This window comes from Myxocyprinus asiaticus, chromosome 7, assembly GCF_019703515.2.
Source record: "Myxocyprinus asiaticus isolate MX2 ecotype Aquarium Trade chromosome 7, UBuf_Myxa_2, whole genome shotgun sequence".
NCBI lineage: Eukaryota > Metazoa > Chordata > Actinopteri > Cypriniformes > Catostomidae > Myxocyprinus > Myxocyprinus asiaticus.
In genome coordinates this window covers 46584438-46600211 of record NC_059350.1, presented here as the reverse complement: position 1 = coordinate 46600211, position 15774 = coordinate 46584438, and the positions used below count along the sequence as shown (strand labels likewise).

Below are 15774 nucleotides of genomic sequence, written 5' to 3'. Positions count from 1 at the left end.
GTTTTCATCGACTGTGTGGCGTTGCAGGTCGCGGAGAAGTGCACTCGCTGTTCGCTATGCAGACGTAAACTAACAGCTGTCGATGAGGCCGCCGTCGACAAACGACTACGGTCCGGTTTAATCGTCACGGAGCACTTTTTAAGCGAACATCAGAGCATTATAGCGGCGGTTTAAGTGTTTATTTTGTGGCCATGGAGGAGAAGAAGGAGGAGGGGGAAGCGGAGATCCAGGAACACGGACCCGAGCACTGGTTCTCCAAATGGGAGCGGCAGTGCCTAACTGAGGCCGAGCAGGAGGAACCGAGCGAGGAGGAGACCGAGCAGAGTCAACAAAAACTCTGGCATCTCTTTCAGAACTCCGCCACAGCCGTCGCTCAATTGTATAAAGGTCTGAAATTCACACCGGAGAGTCACCATCGAGAGCTAGCCAGCTAACTGTAACACTGGCAAACAAAGGGCACTAAGCCATAAGTTCAGCGGATAGTCACCGAACTAAGTCTGATATAATCAAATTAAGACGACGAGGAGTTATTTTATAAATATGATGCATATTTAATGTTTATTTCGAAAGGTCGGTGGCGTTTACAGGATTAGCATGGATGCTAATTGGCAGGCGAGCGACATAAACTGACATAAATCGGTTTCTGTGTGGATGAAACCCACAAGTATGACCCTTCCCTAGCCTATAGTCATTAACCAGACTGGTTACAACAGTGTAAAGGTTTTGTTGATATTTAAAGCTTCCCCCAGCTGCTTGTCTATCAGCAACACAAAATGGCGAAGTGCAGGGAGGAGTTCGTCTCAGGAAAATAACTCAATTTGTGAGCAAAAGCTCCTCAGTTAATAACTCGAATGTTATACGCGTTCAAAAAAGAGAACTACAGATACAAAACACTCGATAAACATATTACAACATATTGGCTTTCTTTAACAACCATAATAATATGCGAAACAAAATGGCGAAGGTATGGTTAGTAGGCTAAGTTCAAAGATTGTGAGTTATTGTCAGAGCTGGGCTTGTGTGTTGCGTTTGAGACGATTTTTGTTATAACGTAGTGTAACCTTAAAGCTGGTTTAAATGGAGAGTATCCCTGTGTTTTTAGACAAAGTTTGGGTTTGCGGTACACTGGACAATCAGATAAACTAAAGCTAGTCAACAAAATGGCGTATAGTCCTCTAGCTATATCAAATTTAGACGTCGTCTAATTAATGGCTGTATCTGAAAACTCAGTGAGCTGCTTTGTAGCCAGCAAGCGGATGGTAGCTTGGTTGTCTGTATGTTTTATTAGCTTTGTTTAAAACAGAAGGTAAGTGTGTGTGTGTGTTTCCTACACGGGAAGTGAAGTATCTCCCCGTGTAACGTAAACATTTCCTGTCCTTTCTGTTCAATCCCTCAGACAGAGTATGTCAACAACAGGGGCTTTCCTTGTGGGTTCCCTTTCAAAATGCTGCAACTGCCGTCACTAACCTGTACAAAGGTGAGTTGAGCAACTTCTAATGAACCATGTTGCATCACAAGTGATTTTTGAACAGGTATTTCTTGGAAGGTTTGAGCCTGTTGTTCTTATTTTACAGCATTCGTATTGTGGCACCATTATACGTAATATTTGTATATTGGGTAAAGGAGAGAAACATTATGAAACAAAAAAAAGAGTTTGCGACCCATGATAAATGAACTAGGGATGGGCACGAGTGCTCCTACTCGGGTACTTGGATGTGCAGCAATGATAGATATTGAAAACGATAATCGATGGTGATCATGCATGATGTGACTTCTCACTTAATTCGAAAATCAGTGACAGTTACTGACAACTAAACACAAACGTGTCAAAGAGGGAGCTTATTTTTAATTGAGATTGATTACATTGTGATTTTTTTTTAGGGGTACATTGATTGTCAGACGTCTCGTAGCAACCAATCTGATGTCCGATGCTGAACACCTGTCTCGGCAAAACGTTTGCTAAACACATTTTATTATCATTTAATGTAAGAACTTTGACTCATTAATGGATATTAGTTCATAAGTGAATGTTTGTCACTGTTGTAAACCTTGCCCTGGGTGCCAACATATTTGCATTATGTAACACACACCTGCATCTCAACGAAATGGGAGTTGATGATTTCCGCACGAGTTTCCAAGTTAGAAGTCTGACAAAATGTCATTCCGTTGCATTTTTGCTAACTGAAAGGTGGAAATTCCGACTCTCCGAGTTGAATGGAACGCTTCATGAATCATCACAGCAACAACAATACGGAGCATTGCAGCTTTCCCCACAGGAGCAAAAACTTGGGGCAGTGGACTCGACGTGATGCGAGTGTTTCAAACAGCTAGACAGAGCGCAGCTAAATGGAACAGAATGCAGCATCTTCAAAACTGAACTGAACGCAATGGTTATGGCGTCTCCTGTTAAGCCAACCGTGATTTGAAAACAGACAGTTCAGACAGTCACAAAAAAAAAACTGGTGCGCACTTACTAAGACTACTACATTAACCTGAAGGAAGAACAGACAGGCACGTTGTGCACATTCTTTCACTGAGTTGGGCAGTGAATCTTCACATAATGACAAAATATGATGCATTATATTTTAATTATGCAATCTTTTGTACATTTTGTAACAGATTATTTTATAACAGCCTATAATAATGAATAGACGATACACTGGAACAACAAGACGCAATGCAGCAGCCAAAGACGTTTGTCAGACATGTTATTATATGTACAATTATGTACATGTCATTGTCCCTGAGTACTCGAGTAATTAGTCAGAGTACTCAAGTAGACAAAATGACCAAAATGCCCATCCCTAAAATGAACCTAAATAACACATTGAAAGCCAGATGTTCTTTACCAACATATCAAATTACACAGGCAGCAAAGTATGTGCACTGACAGAAGACATTTAATTGCAGGTAGCGAATATACGTGCATGGTGGGTAACTGTAAGACATCTCGGATTCGGAATGACACAAGAAATGCTGTTAGACACACAGACACTCCTTGAAGAAACACACTTTATAATATTTTTAAGAACAGATGACAGAAAAGCCGTCTATGCGCATGTCTGATGCGCTGTTTGTTCGGAGGCGTGCGGTCTCGTGGAACACGCGTATGTAAAGGCTTCTCACTCTCTTTCAGTCGTCTGAATTTCTTTTGCAAGGAGTGTCATCTATGAGAATGGTGCAAATGACCTCAGACCATCTCAGCTCAGGAGTTGCTTCAAGTTCATTTAACTTTTTTCCACAGAGCAGTTCGTTGTGAGCGCAACTCTGCAGGGTCACTTTATTTATAGCCTATACATTTGTGATTAAATCATAAAATAATAAAAAAAACTTGTTCACCTTGAACCATGATTTATATTTCAGTGATTATTATCATAATTATAATTGTTTACATTTATAATTGTTTTTAGATCTTGATTTGTATTAGTAATTTTCCACCTGTTGTCATAGACAGATAGTTGCCTGACATTAAATGGAAAGGTGGTGGTTTTTTTTTTTTTTTGACCACTTCGTTATTTTAATTGATTTTTTGTTTCATTTGAAGTGCAATTTGAATTTAGAAATGTCTTTGGTTTAAGTTTTTCATTTTTAAAATAAATGAATTTAATTTTCAACGCAAAATCATTAAAGCAAGAATATTCACCGATCCCTCAGCTGGGGGGTTGACGATGTAATTGGATATTGTGATACGTTTAAAAAATAACAATAATAATGTGCAAATATTTCCTGCATATCGCCCAGCCCTAAGAGGGAACAAAACAAATGTATTCACACATATTCAAAGTCATTACCCTTCAGAAGCAGCTAAACTGTGTCCTGGGATGAAAAGTAATAAAACACCAACATTAAACTTGCAACAACCCACAATAAGTGATATATTTGCCCAGACAACTAAATACCCGACTGGTAGAGAATTCACAGATGAAGTAGGTTCTTTGCCAAAGAGCTGTTGCCCTTCATAACTGTTGAAAAGCCATCTTTCAAAAAGTTGAACAACACATTTTAATTGCACTTCATTTTTTTTTTTTTCAGTTTCATTAGAATTTTTAGTTAAAATAAATAAAAATAAAGTTCAAAGTTTGAAATCAAGCTGCCTTGCGTTATTGTGTAGGCTATTGCAGTAAAAATTACAGTGTGTTTTACCTACTATTAAACGGCCTGTAAAAATAACCCCAGGTAATATTAATCCAGTGTGAACTGACATGTTAACAAAAAAGTCCGTAAATCTGCACTTTCCAGCACTCGAGCCCTTTAAATATCACTTTAAGTTCTCTGAGTGGATGAACTGGATGTTGGTCAAGAGAAGATGGCAGAAAAAATTTCAACTTCAGATATTGTAGGCTGTTGTGTTTGGATTTATGCATGTTTTTCTCGAGCTCTTTATGCTGTCGAGTGTTTATTTACCCATGCAAAATAGAAACGAGCAGCTTTTGATTATGATTTGAGCAGAGTGAGGGAAATTGTGTTGAGCACAGCATTTCAGAACATAAAATTCGATAATGTGAAGGGATTGTCCATATTTTTAATTCAAGAATAATATAAGATTACAGGCTTGGTAATGTCACCAGTTATGTTCTATTTAGCCAGGCATTCCAATCAATTTCTTCTATTAATCACAGTTACAGTATGTGCTCATGTTTAATATTTCTTGCATAATTAGCACAGTATAAATTTTCTAATAGGTCAGTTACGCATGACAACAGTGTGTAAATGCTGTAGACACACCCTACAGAAGTTTTCACCTCCGGAAAAGCCAATCGCTACATGGATCAAAGTGATTATTAAACTGCAAACAGCTGCAATTTAATTAAATAAATATGTGGTCTGTATGAAGTGAATTAGCGCTCTGCTCACGGTAATCTGCTACAAATAGAGCTTGTGAGTGTAAGCCAAGAAGCTCGTAAGAGCAGCCGGCTTCAGCACAACACCGAATCCACACATACAAGTACATGAGCGCAGTATCCCTACTGCTAACTGAGACTTTCGATGAGAAGCAGGACTAGCTAATGAGAGCTGTTCCATGTAAAGACCTGCAAACTTACTGACTGAAGACCTACAGGACCCCCTTGATGACAAAACTGGAACATGTTACAAGCTGACACAAACTGACAAAAAACTGTTTGGATGGGATAATGAAGGATGATATGGCAGGTCAGATGTTAGATGTGTCATGTGGATGATTTGAATCACATTATTATGAGCTGTTAGGGATTGGGAGGTGCTACATAGCTACATATTGACTTCTAGCTTTTTACAGGCAAGTATGATGTTCTGTAGGATGTGGTGTTAGATGTACCTGATAGTGGTCAGCCTGTTGGGTTCATGGAGATGTATTATGTTTAATTGTGTCCACATGAGTTACAATATATATTGATTAATTGCTTAATCATAGTAACAGCAAGCATTGACTTGCACTTGCCTTGAACTTTTATACATTAATATATTATGTTCTTAGTTTGGCTGCTTAGGTTCCACATAAATGGGCAGTGCAGTACCTTCATTCAGAGTTTTTTATTTTTTATTTTATTGGTCTCAGAACCAGCAATAATTTGGGCAAAAAGTTTAAGCAACATATGCAGATGTTTGGGTCTAGGTAGTTGCAGAATTGTCTTTTCTGAAAGCCCTCATATATGGCCTTGGGCCATACAATGACCAGGGCTGCATTTCCCAAAAGCATCGTAAGCCTAAGTAGACCATAGAAACCATTGACACCAGTGGTCTCTACGATCAACTTAAGCTTGCAATGCTTTTGGGAAACGCAGCCTTGTATTCTTCTATCTCAAATCTTTTCATGCACTTGACTGTTCTACAGACCCCCTCCATCTCCAAATATTGTGAGTGTGTACTTTATTTCAGTCAAGAGACAGTCAAATGGACAGTATCTTCAAGACCAGAAATGGAAACCTTGTCAATAGAAACAAATCTTTATGCCTGCCAGTTTAGGTTGAGGCAGTTATTTGTTGCCAATTATAGAGTAGAAATTGATAGCAATAATTTTAAGTAGAACAGCATCTACTGTGGCTGCAGTTTCAGAAGAGGTGATAATGCTGATATGAAACTTTTGTTAAAGACACCACAAAGTAAAAATACTTACAATTGCTCTGCAGTTTGATGTAACATTTACATAATTGCATTTATTAAAAGCTTAATCATTGTCCTGAAGTGTCTTGCTTTGAGATAGTTGCTCTTTGATTATAAATTAAATTTCAAGTGGAAGGTTTTGATGTTGGGAATAGAGTATGTGCATACTGATTCCTGATATATAAAGAAATGCTATTATTAAGTTTTTCATCTTCCAGAGAGTGTTGATGCCCATCAACGGAGTTATGAACTGGGTATTCAGATCGGTCATCAGCGACGAAATAAAGATGTCCTGGCGTGGGTGAAGAAGAGGAGGCGGACTATTCGACGGGAGGATCTTATTAGCTTCCTCTGTGGTAAAGCCCCACCGCCACGTAGCTCCAGGGCTCCACCAAGACTTGCAATGGTGTCGCCAAGCCGACCCGCATCGTCGGAGACAAGTTCATCTGTAGAAACAGACCTGCAGCCTTTCAGGGAGGCCATTGCCCTGCATGGTGAGTTTGCTTGATGACAAGTCAGTATGAGAATTTCTTTGAATGTCTAGTAGTGTATGACAAAATAATTACTATTGAATTACTTTTTCACTTTTTTTTTATACGTTTGTACATCTTAGGGTGGATATAACTGTAACTAAATATATCACAATATAGTAATTTTTTTTAGAAAAATCGATACAAATTGGTAAATGTATTAAATAACCATATTGTAATGCCTGTTTTTATTTATTTATTTATTTTTTTACAATAATTTAGTCACTGAATTAAGTACTTACTCTTTTATATAATTTTTCTTTATTTGGAACTTGACAATAGTCCAAAGTAAAAAAACATACAGTTTTAAATAATTTACCATAATGCTAAATTTGACATTTTGCCACATTACAGTATATGTTGTTGACCAATATTATTATAAACTTTCTTCAAGAAACTCAAGATCTTCCTAAAGCAATGCAACAAAGAAAAAATACCCAACGAAAATAAACACATGCAGGAAATATCCAAAATTATGTAAACACTTCTTGCAGAAAATGAATATTCAGTAAACACTTCTTGCAAAAAAAATGTTTTATTTAAAAAAAATTATCCCCTTTTCTCCCAATTTGGAATGCCCAATTCCCACTACTTAGTAGGTCCTCATGGTGGCGTGGTTACTCGCCTCAATCCGGGTGGCGGAGGACAAGTCTCAGTTGCCTCCGCTTCTGAGACAGTCAGTCCGCGCATCTTATCACGTGGCTTGTTGTGCATGACATCGCGGAGGCTCATGCTACTCTCCGTGATCCATGCACAACTTGCCACATGCCCCATTGAGAGCGAGAACTACTAAACGAGGTTGTTATCCCATGTGACTCTACCCTCCCTAGCAACCGGGCCAATTTGGTTGCTTAGGAGACCTGGCTGAAGTCACTCAGCAAGCCCTGGATTCGAACTCGCGACTCCAGGGTTGGTAGTCGGCGTCAATACTCACTGAACTACCCAGGCCCCCACAGTGCATCTCTTGGCTTACATAATATTCTTTGCGTGCTTAAATTGAGGAAGAAAAACTTGAGACCGTACGCACATGAAACACGGATGCGTGTCAGATGAGAAGCATATTATGTGCTTTTGATGCGCCAAATGCGAGATAAATTTCATTGAATCTGTTTGGGAAGCCGGTGAATATTTTTGAATGCCATAAAAACCCTGTCCATGTTTATTTAATTCTTTGTCTCATGTGAAGCCCTCCCCACTAATAGATACTTACACACCGCACACGTGGATATTTACATATTGCGATATACACAATATAGCGAAATCTCTATCGATTGACACTTTATATCGTTGCCATGATATCATATCGCCCAGCCCTAGTACATCATATGCATTCATTTAAATGCCTCGAATTTGCCATTGCATTCATGCACACAGTGGACACATCGATGATTGATTAGAATGCACAACCAGCACAAAACATGTTAAATTAAAAATTGAAAAACAAAACAGAGGTAGACCTACATAGAATGCTGTAACTGACTCTTTTCACGATTAGTTAATTGAGGAAGCTGTAATCATAGTATTGATTATTTATTATTATTATTATTATTATTATTATTTTGATTAATTGTTTCAGCTATCTTGGTTCCAGAAAGATTTTTTTCCATAGGGATTTGATAAAAGTGCTTAATAAAAGAGTTCTAAGTCATGTACCAAACCAATCAGCTCCAAGTTGAATCACAACATTACAAACTTTGATTTGTAGTGAAAAAGTATTTGAAAATCTCTTTAAAAGGGTGATTTTTGTCCCCCGCACTTTTCCAAGCTAAACCCATACTGAGTCCAAATGGTGGATTTGTATACAGTATTCTTTGTGTTTTGTTGTTTTGGGCTGATTGAGTGACCATCCAGCCAATCACAGGTGAGTTTCATGAGCTGAAACAACCCTTACATAATAGGCCGTCAGTCAGAAAATCGAATCAACGCGGCTCTGTTCATTTCTACAAAGTTGCTTTCAACAATGCTCATTTATCCATGTTTATCTGCACTGATGTTGAACTAAATTAATAATCTAGAGATGAGGAACACAAATTAGTTATTTATCGGCATATTGTTCTTGATTGGCAACATTACGTGAAATGCACTGCAGAAAAAAAAGGATTGTTCTTTAAGCACACATTGTAAGTGGAGTTTATACCAGCCATGAGTCTTCATTAAGTTATGCTTTTTACATTATGTTTGGTAATAGTTTGATCGGTTGTTTTTGCCAATTTAAGCAGATTACTAGATCTGTGTTAAAGATGTAAAGCTATTTTTAATATCAGCTCCTGTTTTATACCTCTATGTTGGTGTGCAGTCAACAATTTGTAGGAAAAAGATAGATCTGCTGTGTTCTTAGAACACATGCATTTTACTGAAGTGAATAGATATGTAGACGCATTTTTATACATGAAAACGTATGGACGTTATTGAAACTCATAATTATTATGACTTATTGTTGTCTTTTGATAAAAGTAATGCTCAGCAGCTCACAAACTGTTGGGAAATTATATATTTTCTTGGTTCTTATAATGCTTAACCTCTACTAAAGTCTCTTTGTAGGTCTGTAGTAGGCCTGTTGCAATGATTAAATAACCGTCTGATTGTGGTTATTTGATCTAACTTTGGTTATTTGAGACAACTGCGATTGAGCATTCAAATTCCAATCACATTTTAATGCCCAAATAAGGGAATTTTAAGCTACCGGTAACATACTGTATAAATGACATGAACGGCGCGTTTGTGTGTCATTCAGTTGAACTCCACGTCCGAGTGCATGAAGTGCTCTGATGCTCACGCTGTCAACAGAGGCTTGCGTCAAACTCCCATGAAATATAAACGAACAAGTATAAACTTTGATAGTGAACACAAAGCACTCCGGTTTCACTTTAAACAATCATGAAATGGCAAATGTTCCTGGTTCATACAAGCTGTGTTAATGACACGCAGTGGCAAAGAGGAGACGACACACTAACTCGGTTTCTGTGGAGTGATAAAATGATGAAAAGAAATCTCAAAGGTTTTACTTAATGACAAACAAGGGCTCGTGGGTTTAATCAGAGCATTAAAATAATGTGTGAAGTTGAAATTAGGAAAGAAATATTTTACTATTGCATAATATAATAAAAATAGAATGTAAATAGAATATATATTTAAAACAGATATTTTATTATAAAATATGAGTTCAAAAAACAAGTGTAAATTTAAAATGACCAAAACTAAAGTTGACCAAAAAGAGACATTTTAATTTTAATTTAATTTTATTTTTCATGTCATAAGTTTTTGAAGCCTTAAAATGAGATCAAAGTTTATCACTGTTTTATTATTTGATTTATATATTTGAAGGTAAATATGTAAAAATTACTTCTTAAGGTGTATAAAGCAAACAAGTAGAAAAAAGCACACCTTAAAAAAATTACAATTTATATGACAATTAATCGTAAAAGCCCTTAACGAGACAATCATAATCACAATTATTTGTTTGACAATTAATCGTCAGCCAAATTTCATAATCGTGACAGCCCTAGTCTGTAGACATACAAATTTGAAAGGATTCAAATTTTCTTTAGATCTTTGATTCAGTGACTAACTAATTTCACACAAGACACTCTGGCATCTGGCATCACCAGAAATGGTCACTGAATCGTTAAATGGATCTGAACGAATTTTGGTTAATGTAGCCAAAACACTCGAGCCACTTGGATACATTCAAATCCCACAATGCACGAGCGCAGAGGAAAAAATTAAATTGTGCACATGCACAATTGTCATTATTGTAATTGATTACATTTATTCAGGACCAGCTTGTGCTCAGTCTTTTATTGTCGTGTGTGAAACAGAAGCAAGTACTCCACAAGATGCCCCCCCCCCCACCACACACACATTTAAAATGACTAATATGCCCCTGCCATGAAGCATTGCGAATGACAATTAAAAACAATGGAGAAATATAAAACTGTTGATTTTAAATTTGATGATTATAATTATATAATGTAATTTTAATGCAAAATATTCTGACATTTGTTTAAGAGTGTAGAGAGACCAACTCGATTGCATCCTTGGCAATGCACCATGCTAGTGGGTGGCTCCCACAGAGCATTTTGCAGCGACTCTCTGATTGGTGGACCTTTGCTTAGCTTCTATTGAAAATAGTTTAAATAATTCGGAATGATGGCTTCTTCAGAAGTATATACCATCGATTAACAACCTCGGAGCTCATGGTAAGTCTGTATTTAAAGTTGTTAGGGGTGCACCAATCGAAATCGGCAGATATTTGTCTTAAATCCGTGATCAGTGATTGGCCGATCGTGCCTAGAATCTGGGCCGATTTGTTTGCAGCATGCATGGAATCACACATACACTGCTTCTCTAATGAATGAGTACTTGCTCAGTCCTTGAAGCATGACGGAGTGGCCTTGGAGGGTGAATTGTTGGCAATTCTAAGCATTCACGAATTTAAACTTTAAGACATGATGTAATTCACATGAATATGCCATTTTGTTTTCAAAAATGTGTAAGAATTACACATGTATGAATATTAAGTTGCCCATTTTCTAGAGTCATTACGGTAGTTTTTCTGACTCGCTACATTGTGAGCTGGAAGATAAAGAGGCTGTTAACAGGTATAAAAACGAATTAAACAACAAATAAACATGCAGATACAAATCCGAGTACACGTGATGTAACATGAGTCGTGACAATCAGATGTTGTGTTGAGCGATAGAGACTGAGCGATCTTGAGCATCTTCAGCTTCACTCTCTTTAACATGAGCGATAACGGTGTCAATCAAACATGCACGCTCTGCAGGTGCTCTCAATATCTCATCAGTCACTCAGCTCAGCGCTTTTCTGTGAGGATCCCAATTTAAATCAGATTAATGTTGGTCACAATATCACTAATAAATGTTTAACCTTCAATAACACCGCGTCTTCATGCATTTGCTTAATAATAAGTTATGTGTTACAGCAAAACGCCAAAGACAGTAAACAAATCATAGATATTAATGATTTCTCACTGGAGCAGTTTTAGAGCTTGCAATGGGTATATTTTTCTTATTTTTGAAAGTACCTCTGCTGTGTGTGATGCTCTCATGGTTTTTGGTTACCAGTATTTCACAGTGACCTTTTGATATTGACAACAGAACTATTCATAACTGTTTTCAATACAAATAAATGTTAGCTATTCATAAATGTACTTTTAATGTAATTTTGGTAACAATAAAAAGGTTTCATTTCTTCAACATTAGTTAATGCATTAGGTATCATGAACAATAAACAATGTATTTTTTACAGCATTTATTAATCATAATGTTAGTAAAAATACAATTGTTCATTGTTCGTTCATGTTAGATCACAGTGCATTAATGTACATTAATACAACTTTTGATTTAATAAATGAATTGGTATATGTTGTGACTAACATTAAGTTCATTAGTTCATGTTAACTACAGTAATGTTGTTAAATAATGTGAACCTGTGGAGCATAAACAGAACTGCAGCAAATAACTTGCAAAAGTGTGGCAAAGGGCACTTTAAGAAAAAAAATCGGTATCGGCCTCAAATTTCCTGATCGGTGCTTCATTAAAGTTACGTTATCATTAAAAATTATTTTGCCGATGGAGAAAATGAATGGGATTTTTAGTTCCAGAACCAGACGGTTGTGCTCTGTTGACCTTTTTGTCTACATTTTGTGTACGAAATAAATGGTCAATTAGGGGAAATGGCAATTGTTCCATCCATTTATATGTTGTCTGTCTTTCTATGTGTGTCCCTTCTTACCTGTTTAAGGTCTAAGTGGAGCCATGGCTAGTATCAGTATGCGCTCAGGAGCTCCAGGTTCACCTACACACCTGAGCGCTAGCTCCACCCCCGGCCGCCGCAGAAACGGTCTCCATGATGTGGACCTCAACACTTTCATTGCCGAGGAGATGGCGCTTCACCTCGACAACGGAACTCGGAAACGAAGCTCCGCCCAGTGCAATGATGTCATAACAGACTCGCCCACTCACAAACGCAATAGGATGATCTGAGCTCTAAAAATAAAGCAACAACAGCAAAACAAATTAGAAAAATGCCACTCTTCAGTCATCCTCCCATCAGGAAATAAAAGCAGCCAATAACAGTGCTCACCACAGCCCAGCACATTCTCTGATTGGTTGAAAGAGCCCAGTGATGTCATCGGTGGAAGGCGGTGCTCAGTGCAGAGGCCTAAGTGTCCTTCCATAGGATTCTGTCTGCAAGCACACAACCCTCATTCACTATATTGCTGTGTGAATGGACTGTGTGAGTGTGTAAGATTGTGTTAAAGGCTGAATTGAGACTTGTTTGAACGCAGGAACAAGATAAACATTTTGTGTGTGCATGTTCATAATGAGCTACATTTGTTTGATTGCGTGTGTATGTAGGGGTGTATGTGTCTCGTTGTATGGGAGTACTTGATGTGTATGTGAGCAAGAGACTGATGAGTTTTGTGTTTGTGTGTGTTTGTGTGGTACCTGCCTCTTCCTCCAGCACCTGTCACTGCCCCAGCTCTCTGTTACCATGCTGTGGCTTCAAATGCAACAACTCTTAGTTTTAATATTATTGATAATGTTATTCATGATTTTTATTTTGTATTTTTTTTTTTGCCTTCTCTTAATTCTGCTCTAGTAGCAGGCACAAGTGCTGTGATAGCCATATGTCTGCTGTCATGCACATCCGTCAATCACTCTGTTTTTCGTTGATAATTTTCTGAGCATTTATCTCTCTTTTTAATTCTTCCTCACTTTTCCCCAGCACCTTTGTCTCCAATATTATGTATTGTAAATACCCGTAGGTGCTGACATAGACTTGTGGTACATATTGTAAAAAAATAAAATAAAAAAAAAGCTGTGCATAGACCATTGAATTGTTAATGTACAATAATGATTCTTGCATTAAAGAATTCAAGCTTTTAACTACCTCTTTTTCTGCTACCTTTATCATCTTAGTCATTGCATGTTATTCACTATTGTGACTATTTTATTCAGTGAAATGGGATTAAAATACCAGTATATTGAATATACTTGACATTGTGTCAAAAGTACAATCTGTTGCTGTTTAAGTGACTGGCTGTCAACAATAGCTGTTGATATAATAATGCTTTCAAAATGACGGACCATACCCATGTGTTTAGCTGTTTATCAAGCCTTCTGTAGGTGTGTTTGAACATTGAATGAGTTGAATAGACATGAGTGGCAGTCTGGAGAAATTAAGCGCTGTACAGCCCTATATATACTTTACAATCCAGCATTTTTGCCATTAAAACCGATATGCCCTAGTGAAAAAATAATATACTTAAGCACACTTTATTTGTGGGTGCTTCAGTATACTAAAATATATTGCTGGCAGTCTATAAATTGGTATACTTAAAGTCTGCTAAATTGGAACAGCTAATTTTGTACTTAATGCACTTTAGTTTGTCGAAAGCAGTGCTGTGGTGCAACTAAAGATGTTAAGTATACTTGGTTATGCTAAAATGGAACTATTTCAAGTATACTTTAGTACATTTTGAATAGCTACTCTTGTATTAAATTTTTGTAATACACAATTGATTCAGTGTGAACTTATAATGTATTCTGGTGACATTACAGTTGCAACCCCATTACACTGTAAGAGTGCCAGACATTAATGTTATACTGATAATATACTGCTGTCCCACACCACAACTGAATTTCAGCTGGCATTAATATATGTACTTCTTGTGCTAGCATTAAAAATATTAAAGCGTGGATATTACTGGGAAGAAAGTTGGGGGACCAAGCATAGTGAGTCTTAAACCACTGTTAATCAACAATGATAACGCTGAAATTTTTAAAAAAAATAATTCACACAGAATCACACCTATCTCAAAACAACACTAATCTCACCCAGGGTAACTGAAAAAAAATAATGTTAGTTAATAAAACCCCCAAACAGTCCCTAAAACCTACACAGACCTACCTCATTAATTATGCAAAAACACAACAGCCAATAGCAAGTCCCCAAGCAGAAACATCAACAGACATTACAGTTTATTCCTGGAAATGACAATAAATCTATGTAGTTTTAACACCTGACATTTTATTCAAATAGGTAAATATACCATTTTGCCCTTTGCACAAAGAAAAGTGAAAAAAATGCAGATGTCTGATTGGTCCATTTAATCACTGATCTACAAAGGCCCCTGGCCAACAGTGGCTAACTTGCCAGAAATAAATAAAAGTGGATGAGGGTGTGCTGGTTAGCTAGTTGTCACTGCCAGTCTGTGTTGTTTGTAGACGATTGTAGAACCAAGGATATGCTCCATTATACACTATTATAAGTCCAGATGTTTATGTAGGTAGTTATAACTTACACTGGCGGCCAAAAGTTTGGAATAATGTACAGAATTTGCTGTTTCAGAAGGAAATTGGTACTTTCATTCACCAAAATGGCATTCAACTGATCACAAAGTATAGACAGGACATTACTGATGTAAAAAACAGCACCATCACTATTTGAAAAAAGTCATTTTTGATCAAATCTAGACAGGCCCCATTTCCAGCAGCCATCACTCCAACACCTTATCCTTGAGTAATCATGCTAAATTGCTAATTTGGTACTAGAAAATCACTTGCCATTATATCAGACACAGTTTAAAGCTATTTGGTTCATTAAATGAAGCTTAACATTGTCTTCGTTTTTGAGTTGCCACAGTATGCAACAGACTGGCATGTCTTAAGGTCAATATTAGGTCAAAAATATTTTCTCTAGAAACTCGTCAGTCAATCATTGTTTTGAGGAATGAAGGCTATACAATGATTGAAATTGCAAAAAAACTGAAGATTCAAAGGTGTACACTACAGTCTTCAAAGACAAAGGACAACTGGCTCTAACAAGGACAGAAAGAGATGTGGAAGGCCAGTTGTACAACTAAACAAGAAGATAAGTACATCAGAGTCTCTAGTTTGAGAAATAGACACCTCACGTGTCCTCAGCTGACAGCTTCATTGTATTTTACCCGCTCAACACCAGTTTCATGTACAACAGTAAAGAGAAGACTCAGGGGTGCAGGCATTATGGGAAGAATTGCAAAGAAAAAGCCACTTATGACACAGAAAACAAAAAGAAAATGTTAGAGTGGGCAAAGAAACACAGACATTGGACAACAGATAATTGGAAAAGAGTGTTATGGATCTTAACCCCA

At 37.2% G+C, this 15774-nt stretch overlaps 1 protein-coding gene across 1 annotated transcript; it reads left to right on the top strand.

The window, feature by feature from the left end:
- On the top strand, positions 1–13529 carry hapstr1b (HUWE1 associated protein modifying stress responses b). Its single transcript, XM_051702200.1, has 4 exons — positions 1–387; positions 1397–1477; positions 6300–6575; positions 12378–13529. The coding sequence occupies exons 1-4, from the start codon at positions 192–194 to the stop codon at positions 12617–12619; spliced, it is 795 nt and encodes a 264-aa protein (XP_051558160.1). The 5' UTR covers positions 1–191; the 3' UTR covers positions 12620–13529.
- Positions 13530–15774: the final 2245 nt, after the last annotated feature.

Excerpts from the sequence above, each read along its gene's own strand:
- hapstr1b (XM_051702200.1), top strand. The coding sequence starts at position 192 with ATGGAGGAGAAGAAGGAGGAGGGGGAAGCGGAGATCCAGGAACACGGA. Across the intron at positions 388-1,396 it reads CGTCGCTCAATTGTATAAAG|ACAGAGTATGTCAACAACAG; the intron begins GTCTGAAATTCA and ends TCAATCCCTCAG. Across the intron at positions 1,478-6,299 it reads CGTCACTAACCTGTACAAAG|AGAGTGTTGATGCCCATCAA; the intron begins GTGAGTTGAGCA and ends TTCATCTTCCAG.